Source organism: Leptodactylus fuscus, chromosome 5 (assembly GCF_031893055.1).
Source record: "Leptodactylus fuscus isolate aLepFus1 chromosome 5, aLepFus1.hap2, whole genome shotgun sequence".
Classification (NCBI taxonomy): domain Eukaryota; kingdom Metazoa; phylum Chordata; class Amphibia; order Anura; family Leptodactylidae; genus Leptodactylus; species Leptodactylus fuscus.
The window spans coordinates 105507191-105527995 of NC_134269.1; the positions used below are offsets into that span (position 1 = coordinate 105507191).

A 20805-nucleotide genomic window follows, 5' to 3' on the forward strand; every position below is an offset into this window, starting at 1 on the left:
TTTCCACAATTTGGCTTTACTTTGCAGTACAGACATTAATTCAATCCCTATTAAAGCAACATTTGAGAGTAGGTCAAATCAATACTGCTTTTGTGTTTTATCAGTGAGGAAATCAGTGCAAGCCTTGCCTGCAGAATACTATTGATATTGTTTGGTAGCCTGCAGCCAAACTTTTGAGCTGGTGTCAGGGGTTTAAAACTTTACAAGAATAACACACTGGGGGCTCCATGCTGCAGAACAGACCTGACCAGAAACTAATACAGCAATGGGATAGCAGTAACTGAGGTGCTGTTCCAAATACATTCAAGCTACTTACAGCAAATCAGATTAAACTAATCGGTTAAGTATTTCATTTAATCCATATATATATATATATATATATATATATATATATATATATATATATGAGGCTTCATTATATCAGAGCAGAATCTAAATTAAAATAAAGCTAAAATGTCAGAACTGAAGGCAGAGAACGTCACTGCATGAATATTCCTACAGAAACCGAAAAAGATCAGTTCTATCCCATAGCAAGCTAGAAATGGCAAGAAACAGCAGCCTCATCAGGAGTGGGCACAGAGCAGTAACCAGTGCAATATTCTTGGGGTTCAGTTTTTACAAAAAGCAGGCCTTGCAATATTGCGTTTCATACAGTGTTCCTAATTTCCAAAATGTGTTTTGTAGTAGGTTCAAGAATTCTCCCGATGTGGGGCATGTCTCTACTAAGCATCCCCAAAGGTGTCATTCTGCTTGCGCTTCATCTCCTCGAAATCAAATTCTAATCCGGTCATTCTCTTGTACATGTCTTTGATATCATTGCAGGTGGTTTCGAAATGAGTTGTTGCATCATATGTACGAGAAATAAAAATCTGTAAAGAGATGAACATCAGTGGTGACTGGCACAAAATAACATCCATGCCATCAATAAGCAGAGATCATATAAAAGGAAGCATCTGTATCCTAAACTGTATCACACTTGCTCATGGGCTGCACTCAGTACCTACAGCATTTCCCCTCTTCAGTCTATGGGGCTGAGCTACAATACTAGATCCAGCCAGAGGGCAAGAATGCAGAGACTGCTCCTTCTCTTCTTATGTTTTGGGGGGTATTTCTCTGCTAAGGGCACAGGACTACTTCACCACATCAATGGGAGAATGGATGGAGCCATGTACCGTCAAATTCTGAGTGACAACCTCCTTCCCTCTGCCTGGACAATAAAAATGGGTTGTGGCTGGGTCTTCCAGCAGGAAAATGACCCAAAACATACAGCCAACGCAAATAAAAAGGAGTGGCTCAAAAAGAAGCCCATTAAGGTCATGGAGTGGCCCAGCTAGTCTTCAGACCTTAACCCCATAGAAATCTTATGGAGGGAGCTGAAGCTCCGAGTTGCCAAGCGACAGCCTCATAATCTTATGTTCTCATGAACATAATCATTTCTATAACTAAAAATTAAACATTTTTGCAGTTATAAGTAGTTAAAAAATCTGCAGAATGTTAAAGACTATCTTCGTGGTGACAGTCTGTTGTCTTGATCGGTTGCCAATGGTTACGACCACAAATGCAGAAACTTTCTATGGTCTGGGACTTGTCAGGAACACAGCTATGATTTTCTTATTGTACCTGGGTTATCAGGCAGGGACACTACATGTATCAGAAGATATCTCGGCCACAATAAGGATATCATGGTGGATCTTCTGACCTTAGAACGTTCCTGCATTCATGGTCGTGTCCACTGTAAACTGATCGAGAAAACAAAGCTGTGGCCACAAGATATTTAGAGAAAATCTTTAAAACTCTGCAAAATGTTTAATTACTTATATTCGCAAAAAATTTTTTTTTTTTAAATTATCTACAAATCTAAAAATAGTTATGTACATGGCAATACCCCTTAAATGATTTAGAGATGATCTGCAATGAAGAGTGAACCAAAATTCCTCCTAACGTGCGCAAACCTCATCATCAACTACAAAAAAAAAAAAAAAAGTGTCTGACGCTGGGTTCACACCAGCATCTGGACGCAGTTATCAGGTTTCCGTCTTCTGCATGCAGAAGCCCGGCCGTGAGCGCCGGTGAGCGTTTTGAGCTCTCCGTGGCGAAACGTTTTTTTTTAAACCGGACACAGAGTACTGCATGTCCGACTATGTGTCTGGTTAAAAAAAAAAAAAAAAAAGCGGTTTCGCCACGGAGAGCATAACACTCACCGGCGGTCACAGCCAGACACTTTTCAAACTCATTCAAATTAATGGGATTGAAACATGCCGGCAGGTCTCAGTCTCCTGCCCTGTTTTGTGCAGGAAACGGAAGCCTGCAGATGCTGGGTGCAGATGTGAACGAGCCCTGACTGCTGTGCTTGCCAAAAAGTATTAAGTCTTGTTTGCCAGAGGGTTCAAGTACTTATTTCTCTATGCAAAATGCAAATAAATCCATAAAATTTACAATGTTATGTGATTTTCTGGATTTTATTTTTGATATCCTCTCTCTCTCTGTTAAAATTAACCTACCCATAAAATTATAGACTGTTCATGTCTTTGACAGTGGGCAAACTTACAAAAATCAGCAATTATTTCCTTCACTGAATATCAGGTAGCAACACTGTTCGCATCTTCATTTTTATGCCATAGTGATTATTTCTAGAAACCTACCTGACTTTCTGTTCCCAAATCCGTTGGGGCATACATGTCACTGACACTAACAAACCTAAATGGAGAAGAAATAAAGCAACAATTAAGACTGAAAGCAAAAAACATTGTCAGTGCTCTATGAATTCATCATTAAGGGCTTCTGTTACAATATTGTAATATTACATAGCTAATTCCTTCTCAAAGTATGAAGAGACAGGATCAGCCATTGGATAAAACTTGATTGACTCAGATTTGCCTAAATATAAAAGCAACATGTGCAGCTAGGGGTATTCCAGACAGTTTTATGAAAATCTGTGATCCCTGGATAAATACAGGGGCTACTCTTGTTGACTGGCCATAGGGGTTCCCTCCTCAGGGTGGTGCACCAAATGAATGTGTGCATGTGTATATGATATGGCACTATTGAACCTCTTCAGACATGCTGGACATGGCCAAATATTCTGATCTACTTGGGTTGTTATGCACTTTGCATGCTATTCTTATTATAACAGATTTCCAGCTTTGTTTCATATGGGATGTGCTGGGTGAGATGTCTGTAGTTAACAACATGTTTAAAAAAAAAAAAAAATGCAAAAGAAACCGACAACACGCATGTTCTACAGATATACCGTATATACTCGAGTATAAGCCGACCCGAATATAAGCCGTGGTCCCCAATTTTACCACAAAAAAAAACCAAAAAAAAAAACTGGGAAAATGTATTGACTCGAGTATAAGTCGAGGGGGGGGAATGCAGCAGCTACTGGAAAGTTTAAAAAATTAAAATGATCAGAGTTTGTAGGTGCAGTAGTTGCTGGGGAAGGGGAGGGGGTGCTTTGGTTGTCTGTCTGCCCCTTCCCTGAGCTTGAGGACTGGGTTTTTGTTTCCTTTCATTCAGCTTGGCTGACTATAGGGGTATCTGCAGTGCTCCTATTAACCCCTTCCCGATGGAACAGGAGCACTGCAGATCCCCTATATTCAGTAGACCGGGCACTGTCAGACACAGGGTCACCTAATGTGCATGTGTTTCACAGTAATTTTCTACTTTTATATGTATTCTAGGGAAAGGAGTGATTTAGAACTTTTATTTATTTTTGAAAGCTTTTCTTTTTCCCCTATTCTATGGGAGATTCTATACATTACTATTGGGGCTGGTCATAGACCAGGAGGCGCGCATAAAACATGGTGGTGCCAGAAGGGGTCAAACAGGCTTATCGCGGAAGGACATGATAGCAGGGGATCCTACAGACACTTGGCTAGCATAAAATATGCAGAGAAAACAGACAGACATTCAAATTGCGCCTTCCATTTCTTAGTTTACATATTAAAAAAACAAGGGGGGAAAAAAAAAAAAAAAAAAGTTATGGATTGTCGAATTTGACAACAAAAATAATTATTCCCCCCGACCCCTTTAGTTGTTTTGATTAAAGATATTACAGCTATATAAAATGAAGAGCTTTGAGCATATTCATAAGTAAAATGCAGGTAACCTGTCATTTTGGTCACAGTGAATGCAGTAAAAACAAAGCTAGTGGGAGGATTAGGTGAACAAATAGATAAAACACCATATATACAACTACAAATCTTAAAAATAAATTCACTTACTTCTGTTCAATGGGTTCCAGGAGGTCAAGAGCTGGCCTAATCTCCTTCTCTGGATCATTTGTTTCTACAGTAGTGCTGGCTATTGCAATGTACTTTCCTTGTGCAGCCACATTATGTGCGCTGGAAATCATGCACACATAAATATCTTTAGTGGGAGAAAAAATAAATAAATATGAAAAAGCAATGGTTTAAGATGCAAGTAGCATAATTATCACAACCGATCACAAATATTAAGAAAAACATAACTGCAATCATACCAGATTTCCTATTGACTTGGTTTTGAGGAATGATGATTTGACAGGAATTGGCATCACTTGTGTTTTTTATTGGGTGATTGAGGATACAAATTACACGAATAACCTGCCCCACTTTAGTAACACGATCACAAACATAACTTGGGTCACAAATCAACTGCTTGCATCGGGCAATCTACAAGAAAATAAAACACATTACTCAGTGACTTATACAGTTGCCCACATCCTATGTAATCGTTATCTGAGGGGTTTTTCGGGGCAGATTTTTTTTTTTTTCATATAAAAGGTCTGTTAGTGCTAGTGATGGGTTAATAAATACACCCATATACCTTTAGCAGTTATTGGAGTGATTTCTGGGTGTCTCTGGTTGCTGTTGGCATTCTCTGTGTTTGTTTACATGCTGTAGCTTCCTGCTGTACAGACTTCCTGTTAGCTGCTACACTAACCCCCTCTGACTCAACCCCGCCCCCTTCCTCCCACTCCATTACTAAACTGTGTGTGGCTAAACCTAACCCCTCCAACCCTCACTGACTAGCGATCCCACCCATTACTAGCCCCTTCCACTCTCCCCATCTTCTAGCTAAGCTATTCTGCCCATTACCAGAAGACAGGAAGAGGGGGAGGACTCATTCCCTGGACACAGCAAGGCTTGGCAAGTTTTGCAGGGGATGGGAAGGGGGTGGGTGGGGGGCGGGGTAAATGATAGCAACGTTTTGTTTTGGAAACTGTGAAATGGAACATCACCAGATTATTAGTGTAATGGGTAATTATACTTTTTTTTTGTTTAATTGAAATAAATTAGAAGTTAGGTGGGGGGGGGGGGAAGAGTTTAGTTTAGGGGATAATTATTAGTTTATCCTGTGGCAGAAGGAGATGCCCCCCTTCCAATTACCTATCCCCGTGCAGCCCTGACCATGACTGGTAGATTGTCTTTTCTAAATATACATGCTAGCTGCAATCATCATTGAGCTGGTAAGTAAGGTGAACCCTCCGCTGCAAAGAAATATCCTACAGAAAACTAGAAGTGTCAGCATATTGTTTGGAATAGTGGCCAGACACATAACTGCAGGATTATTATTAATATTATTTTAAATATATAGACGCATGGGAAATTTTTTTTAAAGACCTCACCAAAGAAGGTGGCGCCTTTTAAAAAGGTATTCAATTTATTTTCCAAGTCAGTGATCAAAAGATAGAAACTAGTAAGGTAACACACTTACTTCTCCCTCAGATTTGACACCAACAATTTTTCCATTCTCAATCACCAATTCCTCTATTGGTTTATTTAACATATAGGTTCCTCCATAAATGGCACTTAATCTGTGGTAAAAAGCCACAAAACACCAACGGATTAATAATCTATTATAATATGTCTGACAAAACAAATTAATAAGGTGGTAGGGCCAAAACTCACCTCCAGTTATATTTCGTTTTCCCCCCATATATACACACTGACAAAAAAAGCAAACCTAGAAGGATTTGTTGAAATTTATCAAATGTAAAAGACTACAAATTAGAGCGAAATTTTTAATTTGTTGGTGAAAACTGAACAGTTGAAAGAAAGCTCTAGTACCCTGTTGGGCTGTCTTTAGCTTGGATACAAGATGAAATATTGTTGGGGATTGAGACATACAGATTTACATTTGCCCAAAGATGTTGTAGTTGGCTCTGTAGATACTGTGCTCTTGTATGTTACCGCTGGCATTTGAGCGGCTCCCAAAAATGGTTTGTGCTGGACTAGCAGTCAGCATCGCTGCTCTGTTTGCATAAAGCATCTGCAGCAGTCACAGCGCATAGACCCCCACAGCCACATACAACAGCAGGGTACTAGAGATGGGCGAATACTATTTGAAAGGCTAGTTTCAAATACCCTGCTCCCATAGGAATGAATGGGAGCGGGCGAACTGCAAGGGGTTAAGCACCGGCCGGCACTCGGCCGCTCCCATTCATTCCTATGGAGTAAGTTATTCAAAGCGGCAGTTTTGAATACTATTCGCTCATCTCTACAGGGTACATCTAGCCCACCACAGGAACAGGGGGGAGGATGCAGGCAAGTATATTTTATAGCCTCCTGACCTCTGGAGCAAAAAAAAAAAAAAAAAAATTGTCTACTTGAAATAACTTTAATGAAACAAATAAGCTTTATTTATATTAATAGAAAACCCCCTAACAATGCATGGGTCCTGGGCCTTAATGACCAAGCCATACGTATAGCACTAATGCCCAATTTTGATTTGGATATACAATCACTTGACTTGGTGCTCCACAGACTGTTCAGGAGTTGGCAGATGCTTTAGTCCAGGTCTGGGAGGAGATCCCTCAGGAGACCATCTGCAACCTCATCATGAGCAGGCCCAGGCGTTGTAGGGAGGTCATACAGGCACGTGGAGGCCACACACACACTACTGAGCCTCATTTGGACATGTTTTAATGCACTTTTGGGCTGTGTCCTTAAAGGGTGAAGGACCAGGCCTCTTTTTTAAAAACTGTCATGTTACTTTAAATAGCAATAACTTTGAGACGCTTTAACTTACATAAGTGATTTTGACATTGTTTTTTTCGTAACACGTTATACTTCATGGTAGTGGTAATCATTGATCAATATTTTTGTATTTACTTATAATTAAAAAAAAAGAAAAAAAAAGAAATTTGATGGAAATTTTGAAAAAAAAAAATTACAATTTTCAAAAGTGTGAAATTCTCTGCTTATCAGGCAGATAGTCATACCACACAAATACATGAATAAATATCTACCATATCTCTGCTTTATATCGGCATCAACTTTTGATTGTCTTTTAATTTATTTTGGACATTATAATGCTTACAAGTGTAACAGCGATTTTCCAGATTTACAAGAAAATACCCCAAACTATTTATTTTTTTTCCTTAGTGACCACTTCAGTTCTGAAAGGAATTATAAAGGCCTATATAATAGAAACCCCCCAAAGTTATCCCGTTTTTAAACTGCACCACTCAAAATTACTCAAAACAGCATTTGGGATTTTGTTAACCCTCTAAGCCAGGGATAGGGAACCTTTGGCTCTCCAGCTGCTGTGAAACTACAACTCCCATCATGCTCCATTCACTTCCATGGGAGTTCCAAGAACAGCAGAGCAAGTATGCATGCTGGGAGTTGTAGTTTTGCAACAGCTGGAGAGCCGTACGTTCCCTACCCCTGCTCTAAGCATTTCAGAAGAATAAAAATAATATGGAGGTGAAATTTAAATATTTAATTTTTTCCACTAATACATTCATTTAGACCTAAAATTAACACAAAGGGTTAAAGTAGTAAATGCATCTGGCAGTTTGTTATGCAATTTCTCCCGCGCACAGAAATACCCCACATGCGGGTGTAAACTGATTTTTGGGCACACAGCAGCGCATGGAAGGGAAGGAGTGACACTGGGCGTTTGAACAACAGATTTTGCTGGAATAATTTTAATGTGCCATGTCTCATTTGCAGAGTCCTTAGAGTACCAAAACAATGGAAACCCTCCAAAACTGACCCCATTTTAGAAACTATACTCCTCACAGAATTAAGGGGTATAGTGAACATTTTGACCCTACGGCTGTTTCACAGATTTTACTAACATTGGGATGTGTAAATGAAAAGTGACTAAAATGTCACTTTAAAAAGATAAAATGGGAGCGACACCGAGCGCCAATACAGTGTAGTAATTACAAACACTCTTGGGGATGATATGTAATTAGTCTCTTACCTATTGGTGTTGTGAAATAGTCACAACTCCATATGAGAATAAAAGATGTTAAAGCAGCAGCTCTTTCCGTTACGCTGTGAAACAGCATGATACAATGATAGGTGATTCCTCAGGCAAGCCCGACAGGAGTGGAGGGGTAGGGAGTAAGCGCACACACCAAAGTATGATCTTGAACAGTTTATTAAACACGACGCGTTTCGGGCAACCACCCTTTCTCAAGTGTGATACAAACTATAAAAACCTCCACTCAAGTCTTTAATTAGAACAGTTCCAAAACAAAAAAATGGCATTAAAACATTAATCTTTATTCGTTATCTTTTAAAAAATAAATGACTAACCCGGGTATAATTATAATAAAAAAAATATTACCCAATCTCTATTCAGCACTAGAGTAAGTCTATTGTAATTTTTTCAACAGACCTAACTTTTCAATTCATGTGCATTCAAGTAGAACTACAAGTCCCACACCATATCCCAATCATGTGATCTCCTATAAGTGTGGACTAAATATTCTTTGATATAAAGAGGTGGGTATGTTATCCAATCCCTAGCCAACCTGGTCTAGAGATTTTTTTAGCATAATTTTTGCTGAATTGCGATAGATAGGAAACACTTCTTTGCTCCTAAACCTAAATAGTACTCAGCAGCATAGACATCCCTGTGGTAACGCTATTCAGTCAGTTATATCTAGCACCAACCTCACAGTTTCATTCAGCAGTCTAATTAACCCGTCACTGACACTAATACAATCAAGGGTTTTAAAGACTCATCAAAAATCTTTTTATCTCTACGCTTTTCACCCTTACTTAGGGCTCCTCAGGAGACTACATATCTATATAACCCTGCGGTTTCAATATTATACTGCACCGGCAGCAAGACTCAAGATTCCACTGTGACTCTTTCTAGCTTATTGCGGAGTGTAATCTCAAGGGGTCCCGCCCTCACCAGTGGTCTAAGTTACAGGCAGATGCTGCAATGGCAAAGCTAAATTAATAACCAGATATGGCAGTGAAAACCACCGTTCTTCGTGCCCTGATTGTGGGCACAGGTACTTTGTTTCAGCCCTTCAGCTTCTGCGTGTCCACCTATTGCTATCAGACATATGCTCATATAATTCTCCTAGCATTAAGTTTACAAGCAAGCGTATAGTGTGCACCTGTGCATTGTAGATGCCAGGTGGACACGCAGAAGCGAAGCAGCATACTGGTATTCACCACTACACAGGTAAGAACTATAAGAAGCTTTACTACAGCACTGTTTTTTATTGTACCCCGGCCCTTTTTGGTTTAAAGGGGTATTCCCACGTCGCTTTCTCACCAGTCTTCGATGCTGTGAAATTTTCTGTCTTTTCCGACTTTGTTGCGTCATTGGTGGGCGGGGTCACATATGCAAAGCCAAGCGGTGAGATGCCGCTGGCCCTGCGTGCGCGCTCATAGACCAGTCTAGCCTTCACAATGCGAATACAGACCCGACATCCACCTCTCTCTATTACAGCGGATGCCAGGTCTGTATTTGCATTGTAAAAGGCTACACTGGTCTATAAGCGCGCACGCAGGGCCAGCGGCATCTCAGCGGCAGAAGCGATGCTGTTATTCCACCCATTTTCCATTCCATTATCTATATCTATCTCAAAGTCCTGGAAAATCCTTTTAAAACCACAATAGCATCTGATATTCACACAGTAAAATAAAGTTATACACAACCATATACATGAGACAGTTTTTTGTCAGTCTTACCTTGCAAATCCCTGTGGCAGTTCTCCAAGGCCATAGAGTGGATAAAGGTAAGGGCTTTTACCATAACGTGCTAAAGATTCACTGTAAAGCTTAATCCTGTTTATAGTCTCTAGACACGGTTGATGCAGATATCTGACAGTGGAAAAGAGAAGTCAACAATATGGGAAAATGTCACATGCATGGTTTAAACAAAGGTTTTACAATCCTTCTGTTAGGACATAAACGGATTGTAGTGCTGCATGATCATCACCAAAAACACTCTGTGCCAACATTTAAAATATTGCCAGAGTCATCTTCCTTTTTTTATCTGGACCCAAAACATGATTAAAATAATGGTCCTATTAAATATTGTAAAGTTTTCTCTGGATAAGCACTTATCAATGATTACGGTGCCCAATGCAAAGAGAATTGATGTATTCAGTTGACTGACAGCACAACCCTGCTAACAACGCGCAGCCAATAATCTTGCATATTTAATACTACATATAAGATGCTCTTTTGTCAGCTAAGTAGGAATTTAACTACATAGGCCAATTATTGGGAACGTTCTTTTCCAGAACTGCCCCATGTAGGGGTGCTGCCACACTAGGCAGCTCAGACAACAAGGTACCAATGTTTTCACTAAACATAGCGAAACATTATTGCTGCAAAAAACAGAGCAAAACTATTTTACAGCATTCAGTGAAAACCGCAGCAGTGCAAATAGAGCAGCATCTTATGGCAGCATCCTAAGGCCGGGAGCCCCACGTGGCGTGAACCTGAGGCAGAAATGTCACGAGAGAGAAAAAACAAAAACGTAGTGTTTCATAGTTACAGCAAAGTGGATGAGATTCTAGGGAATCTCAACCCTACTTTGCTGTAAAATACACATTGCAGACACACTAGTTCCCAAAACACTCACTGTTTTGGAAATCACAGCATGTCAATTATACCCACTGAAACACTGGTGGTTTCCCTACAGGTATAATTGAAGCAGGAAGTCTGCAGGGGAAACCTCCGCAAACTTTCTGCGCAAAGCACTGTGGGTAGAATGGCGATGTGTTGCCGCCACAGATTTTCCCACAATGCTTTTTTTTTTTTTTTTTTTTTGCTATGGGACGCTACATGGAGCTTAGTTCACACATAAATTACGTGTGGCTTATTTTGGCACCGGAAAAAAAAAAAAAGTTTCCTAATTAGGAAGCTTTTTTTTTTGGACCTTGCCGCACTTTTTGGAGCGTTTTTTTTTTAAAAAAAAAAAAAAAAAAAAAAAAAAGCTAGCAGTTTACATAGACCACTATTGTAAAGGGGCGGATTTTGAAGCGAAATCCGCTGTCAAAAATCAGCCTCTTTGCCCCCGTGTGAACTAGCCCTTAGCCTAATGCTGGTTTTCCAGATTCAGATTTTTGCACACAGTTTCTGAAGCCAAAACAAGGTATCATTAGTCATTGATAGGTTCTCACTGCTGTTGACCAACAATGAAACTACATGGTGACAAGCCTACTGCTTTAGTGATCATTCCTCCCCTTGTACTTTGTTTTGGCCCATATTATGGGGAGTCTATCATTGGTTAGATTTTTATTTTATTTTTTAAATAAGCATATCTTTACATAGCCTTTAGAAAGGCTACGCTAGACATACCTTTCATTCATTCTATTACAAAATTGTCTGACGATTGTATAAGCAATGCTACCTCCATTGCAGCATTACAAAGCATTTATAATCCCTATAGAATGTATGCTTAATGACAATTTTGATTTGGATCATAATCGCCCAGCCCTAATATAAAAGAACACATGAAAGTGTTCCTAATATAAATCATCTGAAAGTGGTCCTACTATGGAAGAACCCTTGAAAGTGGCCCTCCCACGATCCTGCCTAGCTCATAAGCATGAAGAGTGATCATGTCTCTGGAGTACAAACAATGAAAGGTACTTGTAGCTGCAGGCCTTTATTCTCTAGATGACGAATGATCACAAACGGTCAGCAGATCCCACCCCGAAGCACAGCTCAAAACAAAAACACCTATCCTAACAAGAAAGTGAATATAAAGTAGGACTTGGCCGTTAAGACCTAAATCAAAAATTGTGATTAATCTGACATGTCACCTAGATTACAATTACTTTTAAATCACATCCCCTATAGTAGGATTAAGTGTAGGGTGACCCCCGCAAGTTTCGGCTTGTGAGGTTCGCCTGGTGATTTGTTTGGACCAAACCGAAATTGCTATTATACTGAGTGGGCTTTTCATACCCTAGAGCAGGGGTCGGCAACCCCTGGCACGCGTGCCAAGACTGGCACGCGAGGCATATTTTGCTGGCACGGCAGCCAGCCTGAGACTTCACACTAAATTTAGAGAGAGAGCGTCCTTTCAGTGCTTTGCTAGAGCTGCGGTGTAGGACACGCCCCCTTCTCTCACTGCCCACCAATCAGAGGTGAGCCTCTCACTGCACAGGATAAGGGCTCCCTGGACCTGCTGCTACACGTGAGGAGCTCCTGCCGTCTGAAGCCTGAGGAGGAGAAGCAAAGTGAAAGTAAAAACACCAGGTACGTGTGTTACTAACTATTCTTATTAATGTCAGGCATTTGGTTTTATTAATTTAGTTTTAGTAACTCCATGTGCCTCACATTAATAGCAGTTAACCCCATCATGTCCCTTACATTAACCCTGTGTGGCTCACATAAGGGTTACTGATGTGTGAGACATATGGGGGTACTAATGAAGGACCTATATAATGAAGATATTCACTTATTATCTCTATATGTCTCACATATCAGTATCCCTCATGTAAAGCACACAGGGGGTTAATGTGAGGGACATGATAGGGTTAACTGCTATTAATATGAGGCACATAGAGTTGTAACCTGCAATGCACATGACCAGACTCTTTATCTACAACTGTGGATAAAGTACAGACCTATATATTTCAATTGACCCATATATACAGCCATTCTTTTTGTGGCTGTGTATCTGGGCCAAATTGAAGAACTGAAAACTATTGAGCAGGTCCTATATGTGTCCTATACATCCCCTGTATGTGTCCCATACATCCCCTATATCTGTCCTATACATCCCCTATATCTGTCTGCATTTGCAGCCCTGTCAATTCATTTTTAATGTATAGGTCAGTGAAAACCACATGCATGCCACTTGTATGCAGGAGGCGTACGGCTGAGGCCCCACGTTGCAGAAACGCAGCATTTTTGTTGCAGATTTTGATGCGGTTTATTTCAACCAAAGCTAAAAATGGCTACAGAAGGAATGGGAAATATATAGGAAGCTTCTTATACGTCTCCCTTCTGCTCAATCCACTCCTGGTTTAGGCTCAGAAAAATGCAGCAAAATATGTAACAAAAAAAAGCTGTGTTCCAACAACGTGGGGGCCTTAGGCTAAAACCCCACGTTGCAGAAACAGCTTTTTTTCGTTACAGATTTTGCTGATTTTTTTGAGCCGAAGCCAGGAGTAGATTGAGCAGGAGGGAAACATATAAGAAGCTTCCTATATATTTCCCATTCGTTTTCTAGCCATTCTTGGCTTTGACGGAAAGAAAAACGCAGCCAAATCTGCAATAAAAAAAGCTGCATTTTTGTAATGTGGGGCCTCAGCCTTAGTGTGATTCTATTGGATGGTAACACTGTAACTAGATGCAATTATAGCCAAATCCAGTTCCTGGGCACCAGTGCGGCCACTTTGTTGTAAGTGTGACACCCATTAATTCCTGGCTGGGGTTTTGCTGTTACTGCACCACCAGGAACTAAAAGTGACAAGTTAATCTGTGTTTCACTTAGGGAGCGTTCACACTACCGTTGGTGTCCGACAGCTAGTGTCTACTGCTAATGTCTGTTCAAAATCTTGTGCGGATATTAGTATCGGACACTAGCTGTGTCTGTGACATTTTACATTGATTTAAATGGACATTGGTGCGTTCATTTACTGTTCGTGGGTGTCCTTAAGTGTCCGTTCCCAAAGATGTCCGACTTTTCAAGCGGACAGAAAAACCTACATATCTGGTTTTGCTGTCCGCTTGAAAAGTCGGACATCTTTGTGAACGGACACCAGCTAGTGTCCGATACTAATATCCGCACAAGATTTTAAACGGACATTAGCAGCGGACACTAGCTGTCGGACACCGACGGTAGTGTGAACGCTCCCTTACAGAAAACTGAAGTTACTAACGGCCAAGGACTGGATGGAGCATACAGGTACATTGCGTGTCAGCTCTTTACAGGTATGACCTCACTCTGCTCCCAGTCACATACATTACCACTAATTGTGGGTTACGCATGTACTTACATTGCTTCTAAAGGAAAAGAACATGTGTATCCAGGCAAATAGCGGTAAGCGCATGTGGCTGGGAGCGCAGTATGACAGCACCCCTATATTGTGGTTTGTGCTATATGACTTTAGTGGAGGTGTCGTCAGCTTTACAATTATTGACCGGCACTCCGAGGACCTCATCTTTGATTTTTTAATTTAAATCGGCACACCGAACAGAAAAGGTTGCCTACCCCTGCCCTAGAGTATAAGCGGAGAGCCAGGGAGGTGAGGAAACAGTGTTACTCAACTCTCCTTCACCACTCTTTGCAGTCTACAGCCCTTAGGCCCAGGCAGCTGTCCCTGACGTCAGCCCGAAGTGTCAAGTGGCGTCAGCCAGAAGTGCTGAAGACCGCAGAGAGTTAAAGCATACTCTTATAGGATTAGGAACAAAATAAAAGCCAGGACATTAAAAAACATGGCAGCACCTATATAATAATAAATAATATTATAAATAAATGCTTTCATCAAAATCACCCCAAAGGAATCCAAAATGGAACACTCACTCATCAGTCCTGTACAGAGCCAGAGCATGGCCTGTGAAGTCAATGACATCCTGTCCCAAGTCAAATTTCTTGTAAACTTCTAGCATAGTTGTCTTCTTGGGATCAACTCCTTCCAGTGTCTTTGGATCATTTTCATCAAAAATTGCAACAAAACATATGAACTTCCTAAACCGCCGCTTCTCAAACAATCCCATCAAACCTGTAGGGAGAATATGCCAATAAGAACAAAATAGTCTGCAAAAGTGGAATGTGCAAATTGTGCCGTACACGTATCAGACAGACCCCTACCTACCTATATTGGGGTTTATAGTGGGATTCGAACCCAGCCTTAAAGAAAGACGGCCACATGTCCTCCTTCAACTACACATTTACTTGAATACAATGGTGTGTAGGCAGGTTTTTGCATCCTGCGCCACTATTCAGGAATCTGCTAGCATATATATATTATTTATGACCTCCCCGCCTCGCGCTCTTTCACTGTTGTATGACGTTCTCCTTTCGGATGTCACTGCAGGACTCCCCTCTTATGTTACTGCCTGGAATTCCGATCTTCCTGTGAGTCTGTCTTCTGCGGATTGGGACAGGTCCTTCTTGCTTTCTCATAAGTTGGCCCTCCCGTGTAGCGCTCAGGAGAAAAATTTTAAGATTCTGTCCCGGTGGTACAGGTGTCCGGTGCTTCTTCATAGGATTTTTCCTGCTGTTTCGGACTTATGTTGGCGCTGTGGCTCCGCTAGGGGTACTATGCTACACATTTGGTGGGATTGTGACGTTCTGCGGCCTTTCTGGGATGCGGTGTTCTCATTGTATTCCACGGTCAGTGGGCGCTCTGTGACTGTTTCTCCTCAGCTGGCGCTTCTGTCGGTCATCCCTGGCAAGCTGTCGGCTATTAAGGAGGACCTCCTGAGACATTTTCTTATGGCCGCCAGGGCTGTTATTCCGAGACACTGGCGCAGCTCCACTCCACCCTCCATGCTTGAGTTCCTCCAGGAGTTTCTGCTTATACAGAGGATGGAGACCCTGGTAGCGGAGGATTCTCCCGCCTATTCCAAGTTTGAACTTCGATGGCGCCCTTGGATTCCAGGAGTCCTCTGCTTTTTCTACTGCCTTCGCCTGAGTGTGACATGGCCGTCTGCTTTCCTCCCTCTTTTTCTTTCTTACCTTCCTTTTCCTCCTTTTTCTGTTCTAGTTCTGTTTGTGGTCTCACCGTTTTTGTCCTGTGTTTGTTCGTTCCCTGTCTCCTCCTTATTCCCTTTTCGTCTCCTCGTTGAGCTAGTTTTGATCATTGTGGTGAGAGGTCTCCTTTGGCCTTCTCGCCTTCTGATATATGTGCCTTTTTTTATTGATGCTCGATTTATCTTTGTTTATTTGTGTTGTATTTTTATTGAAAATCCTTAATAAAACCCGTTTAAGCATATATATATTATTTATAATGTATTTTTATATGAATCTGAGACTGAACATGAGTTTTAGGTGCAAATATGTGTTTTAGTGCATTTTTTCAAAAAATTGTGTTTGTCATAAAGTTGCAAGAAGTTAGATGTAGCTATCGATAGCCCATTAAGACATTTGTAATCTTCAAGTTGTCTACTTTCAAAAAATATATAGGGTTTAGGGATGACTTACTTTTCATGGTGTGTAATCCCTACATTTTATAGGATGATACTTTTTTAACATTTCCAGCTTCAAAGCAGATTTTTGTTCCTTCCAGTTCTGGTGATTTTCTGAGGACACGTGCATGCGGGTGTAGGCCTTAGTGATATGTATAAATTCTGTACATGTTGCATATAATTTTTTGTTTGGTTTCTGCTTTTTGCAACTAATATACGTTTGATTGCATTTTTTTCATAAAACATTCACTTTAAGTCAAAATTGCATGAAGGTGTCTGTTTGTATACAGTACCAAGTAGCATTCTGACAATATATAGGTATGGGGGGTGGATTCTTTTTCAATTTTGCAATTTAGGTTTGATTTGTCCATCTCAAAATTGTGAAAATTGCTCTGGCTACTGGAGGTGCAAAATTTCCAGAGACCCTTGGCAGTGAAAGGGTTATAAGGAGAAAATGTATTTCACAGTTTGTTACACAATTTCTCCCAAGCACAGAAATCCCCCATGTGTGGGAGTAAACAGATTTTTTTTTTTTTTGCTTTACCCAGCAGTGTACAGAAGGGAAGGAGCAACACTGGGCGTTTGAAAAGCAGATTTGACTGTAATAGTTTTCAGGTGCCATGTCTCATTTGCAGAACCCCTAGAGTACCAACAATGGAAACCCTCCAAAAGTGAACCGATTTTGGAAACTACACCCCTCAAGGACTTTATCAAGGGGCACAGTGAACATTTTGACCCTACAGCTGTTTCAGGTTTTATTAACATTGGGAAGTGTAAATTAAAATTACGAAACAGTCACAAACCCCTTAGGAAAGTGAAAACAATTGTTTTAAACAATGGCTCATAAACATGGCAATACCCCCATATGTGATTGTAATCTGCTGTAGGGGTACATACGGTAGTAGGACTCAGAATCCATAGAGCACTATTTAGCTTTTAGAGTATGGATTTGGCTGGAATAGTTTTTGGGTGACATGTCATATTTGCAGAACCTCTATACAATGGAAACTTCCAAAAGTGACTCCATTTTAGAAACTACACCCCTCAAGGAATTTCTCAAGTAGGATTATGAGCATTTTGACAGCACAATTGTTTAACAGGTTTTATTAGCACAGACAGCTGACATCTTTTATTGATGTCACCCGCTCACATTCTGAACGGGTGACATTATTATGATGAAATCGTACATCATTACTTGGGAAGGTACTCCTCTTCACATGACATACCATTACGTCATTTTGCATTAAGGAGTTAAAGTAGAGGTAGATCTTTAGAAAAATACTGTCCAGAGGCCTCACTAACCAATACGATAAACCTGGGGCTTCAATAGCGTAAAAGGTACTTTAGACTTACTTGTAAGGCAAAACCAGAAGTGGAGACTACAGAGAAGATATAATGAAGAGATGTGCACCTATTCTATGTTTATGGCTTACAATATCAGATGCCATACACAAACTTGTGAATAAAGCATTATTGTGAAGCTCAATGCTTAATGCATTATCCATAAGGTCTACAGGAAAAACCCACACCCTATGTAGTTACATGTAACGGTGGCCACAGGCAGTAAATTACAACTAGAAAACTTAATTTCAACTTGACCAGTCAACCATCTAATCTGCACAAGGAATCCAGACTATTTTTCTTGTATAACACCATCATACTCCCCAGTGCTTTACAGATAATCCCTTAACCAGAGGCAGAATTACCAGTACAGGGATGGGATAATCATACACATTAGGGATAGTGTGTGCCTACATAGGCGTACGGAGACTTACAAGTCATTCCTGCTCCACTAGGGATTCTGGGTAAAAAATATGCAAATCTATTCTCCAGGATGTAATTAGGAGAACAGTATTCTGATAGTATGCTGCCCTCTAGGGACAGCCACCTTAACATCATGCATGACTCAGTTAATAAGCCTACTGACATGATGCGGAGTTTGTTGCCAAATTAGTATTTCTATTCCAAAAGGAACAGATTCCCAGCTATGGACAGCGCTGTTTCGGTCTTTTGGACCTCCTCAGCATAGCGCAGGGATACTAATGTGGCAGAGTGAGAGACTATAGACCAGGGTCAAGGGATAATCATACACATTAGGGAGAGTGTGTGCCTACATAGGCGTACGGAGACTTACAAGTCATTCCTGCTCCGCTAGGGATTCTATTCTCCAGGATGTAATTAGGAGAACAGTGCCTCTGTAAGTTATGTATGTAGACTATAGTCTTTCACTCTGCCAAATTAGTATCCCTGCGCTATGCTGAGGAGATCCAAAAGACCGAAACAGCGCTGTCCATAGCTGGGAATCTGTTCCTTTTGGAATAGAAATACTAGTTTGGCAATAAACTCCGCCTCATGTCAGTAGGCTTATTAACCGAGTCATGCATGATGTTAAGGGGGCTGTTCCTACAGGGCAGCATACAGAGGCACTGTTCTCCTAATTACATCCTGGAGAATAGATCTGCATATTTGTTTTACCCAGTACAGGAATCACAGATATCTGCAAAAGAATTTTTACAAGCTGAAAAAGGACTCACGTATATCAAGAGCAAGAGTTTTCATTGTTTTTTCCACCCCTCAACAAACCCCCTTGCAGACACCTCCTGTACAATTATGGTGGATGCCTGCACTTACAATATAGCACCGGGTCTCTGCTGCGTAATACAGCAGAATGAGTGCCATAACCGCTGTTTTATGCAGTGGAGACCAAGGGCTAATGCCAGAGATCAGGGTCTTCTCTGTTTATAGGCACAGAGATCTCCCATCTATGCCCCATTTGTCCTGGTCCAGCCTTCACCCCAATCCCCTTACATTTAGATGACAGTATGGATCCCATTTGACGAGATAACAGGAGCCATCCGGTGTGTATGGAAGACATGGCTTGTAGCAAGCCTCAATAGTTACAGTGATTCTCCCATAGACTGCAATTCAACTGTGGGGCAATTGAAATCTACGTAGATATTGAATATTAAAGGAGCTCTATAACTGGGAAAAGTAATTTTTAACTAATCACATCCTTGCATAGCCTTTAGAAATGCTATTTCACACTTACCTTTAGTATGTAGCTTGCCTCAGTGGTTTCTGAATAAGTCCGTTTTTATTCATATGCTAATGAGATACCAGCCAGCTCAGGAAGTTCCCAGCAGCCTCCTCTCTCTTATTATCTCCTTTGTGTGTGAGGCAAACAGGAAGCTGAGTCATCAGCAGCCTCCATAGGAAACAACAGGAGAGGAGTGCACGATGTATCGTGCAACAGTCTAATTAGCATATGAATAAAAACGGACTTATTCAGAAAGCACTGAGGCAATCTACATACTAAAGGTAGGTGTGGAATAGACTTTCTAAAGGCTATGCAAAGGTGTGATAAGTTAAAAATGACTTTTTCTAGTGATACATCCCCTTTTAGAACAGTCCACACATTACAATAACCCAAAGAGCTGGATAAAGACAAGACTATTTTTCATATGAACATCTTTTTGTTTGTAAAGAGGGGGTTTAGTTACTTACTGGACGCAAGAGCTTCTGATTCTGTAGAGGGAACCTTATAGATTTTTCCTCCTTTGTACACATAGCTTCCTTCTACTACTTTGAAGTCCAGATACCGAGTGACTTGAGTATGAAGCAGCATTTTAACCAACTGGCCTAAAAAAATAAAACACAAATAAAGCAAAAGCCTAAACATTTATTGTTTTTATTTTCTGTACATTATTATGGGGGCTTCCATCTTGCCTGATCTACTCTGCTGTTACTCTCTGATTCTCCCATCTCAGCCAGGCTGCCTTCAGTGTCTGCTTCTCACTTCCTGTATTTCTCCCCCTCCCCCTCCTGCTGAACGGGACAATGAACACTTCTGCAGGTCAAATAATCTGCAGATTCTTGTACAGAACAGACTTTGTTATCTTTGTGTTTACTTACAGAGATAACAGACTTGGCTTTATCAGCAAAGTGCAATTATCTGACTATGGAGTGTGTAGGCCAAACCACCAACTACACTATTTCTCCACAGCCCGACTCAGACTCCAACTCATAAATGATAGACCATCATGGTTACAGAGACGCATTATAGCAGGGGTCCTCAAACTGCGGCCCGTTGAGGACATTTATCCGGTCCGCTGCATGTGTCCCGCACGTAATCACCTGGATCGCTCACTAACGGGGAATCCGATTTCCCGATAGTGAGCGGATCGCTGCACAAGCAATTGAAAGCTTGTCAGTGTAAACCGCGGTTGCACGGCCAACACTGACTGCAGAGACTGACCTCTGCCCCGACGCAAGCGTGGTGACGCTTACGCAAGCGCAATGACGTCATCGCGCTTGCAGTCTGAAGGAGAAGGACGCTTTTCATGGGTAAGTATAATAGAGTGAGTGTGTGATTGTATGTCTGTGTTTGTTGTACTGAGAAGCATATAATACTGTAGGGTGGGGATCGTACTGAGGAGAATATAATACAGTGGGGGGTTGTATT

At 41.0% G+C, this 20805-nt stretch overlaps 1 protein-coding gene across 1 annotated transcript in view; it reads right to left on the reverse strand.

The window, feature by feature from the left end:
* The window catches only part of GDI2 (GDP dissociation inhibitor 2), a 33480-nt gene continuing 12675 nt past the window's right edge, over positions 1-20805 (reverse strand). Inside the window, exons 4-11 of the mRNA XM_075273958.1 lie at positions 19848-19982; positions 14737-14935; positions 9936-10067; positions 5701-5800; positions 4484-4655; positions 4227-4371; positions 2643-2697; positions 1-869 (exon numbers count right to left, since the gene is read on the reverse strand). Of these exons, the coding sequence (XP_075130059.1) occupies positions 723-869; positions 2643-2697; positions 4227-4371; positions 4484-4655; positions 5701-5800; positions 9936-10067; positions 14737-14935; positions 19848-19982 (1085 nt within the window). The 3' untranslated portion in view covers positions 1-722. The remainder of the gene's footprint in view (positions 870-2642; positions 2698-4226; positions 4372-4483; positions 4656-5700; positions 5801-9935; positions 10068-14736; positions 14936-19847; positions 19983-20805) is intronic.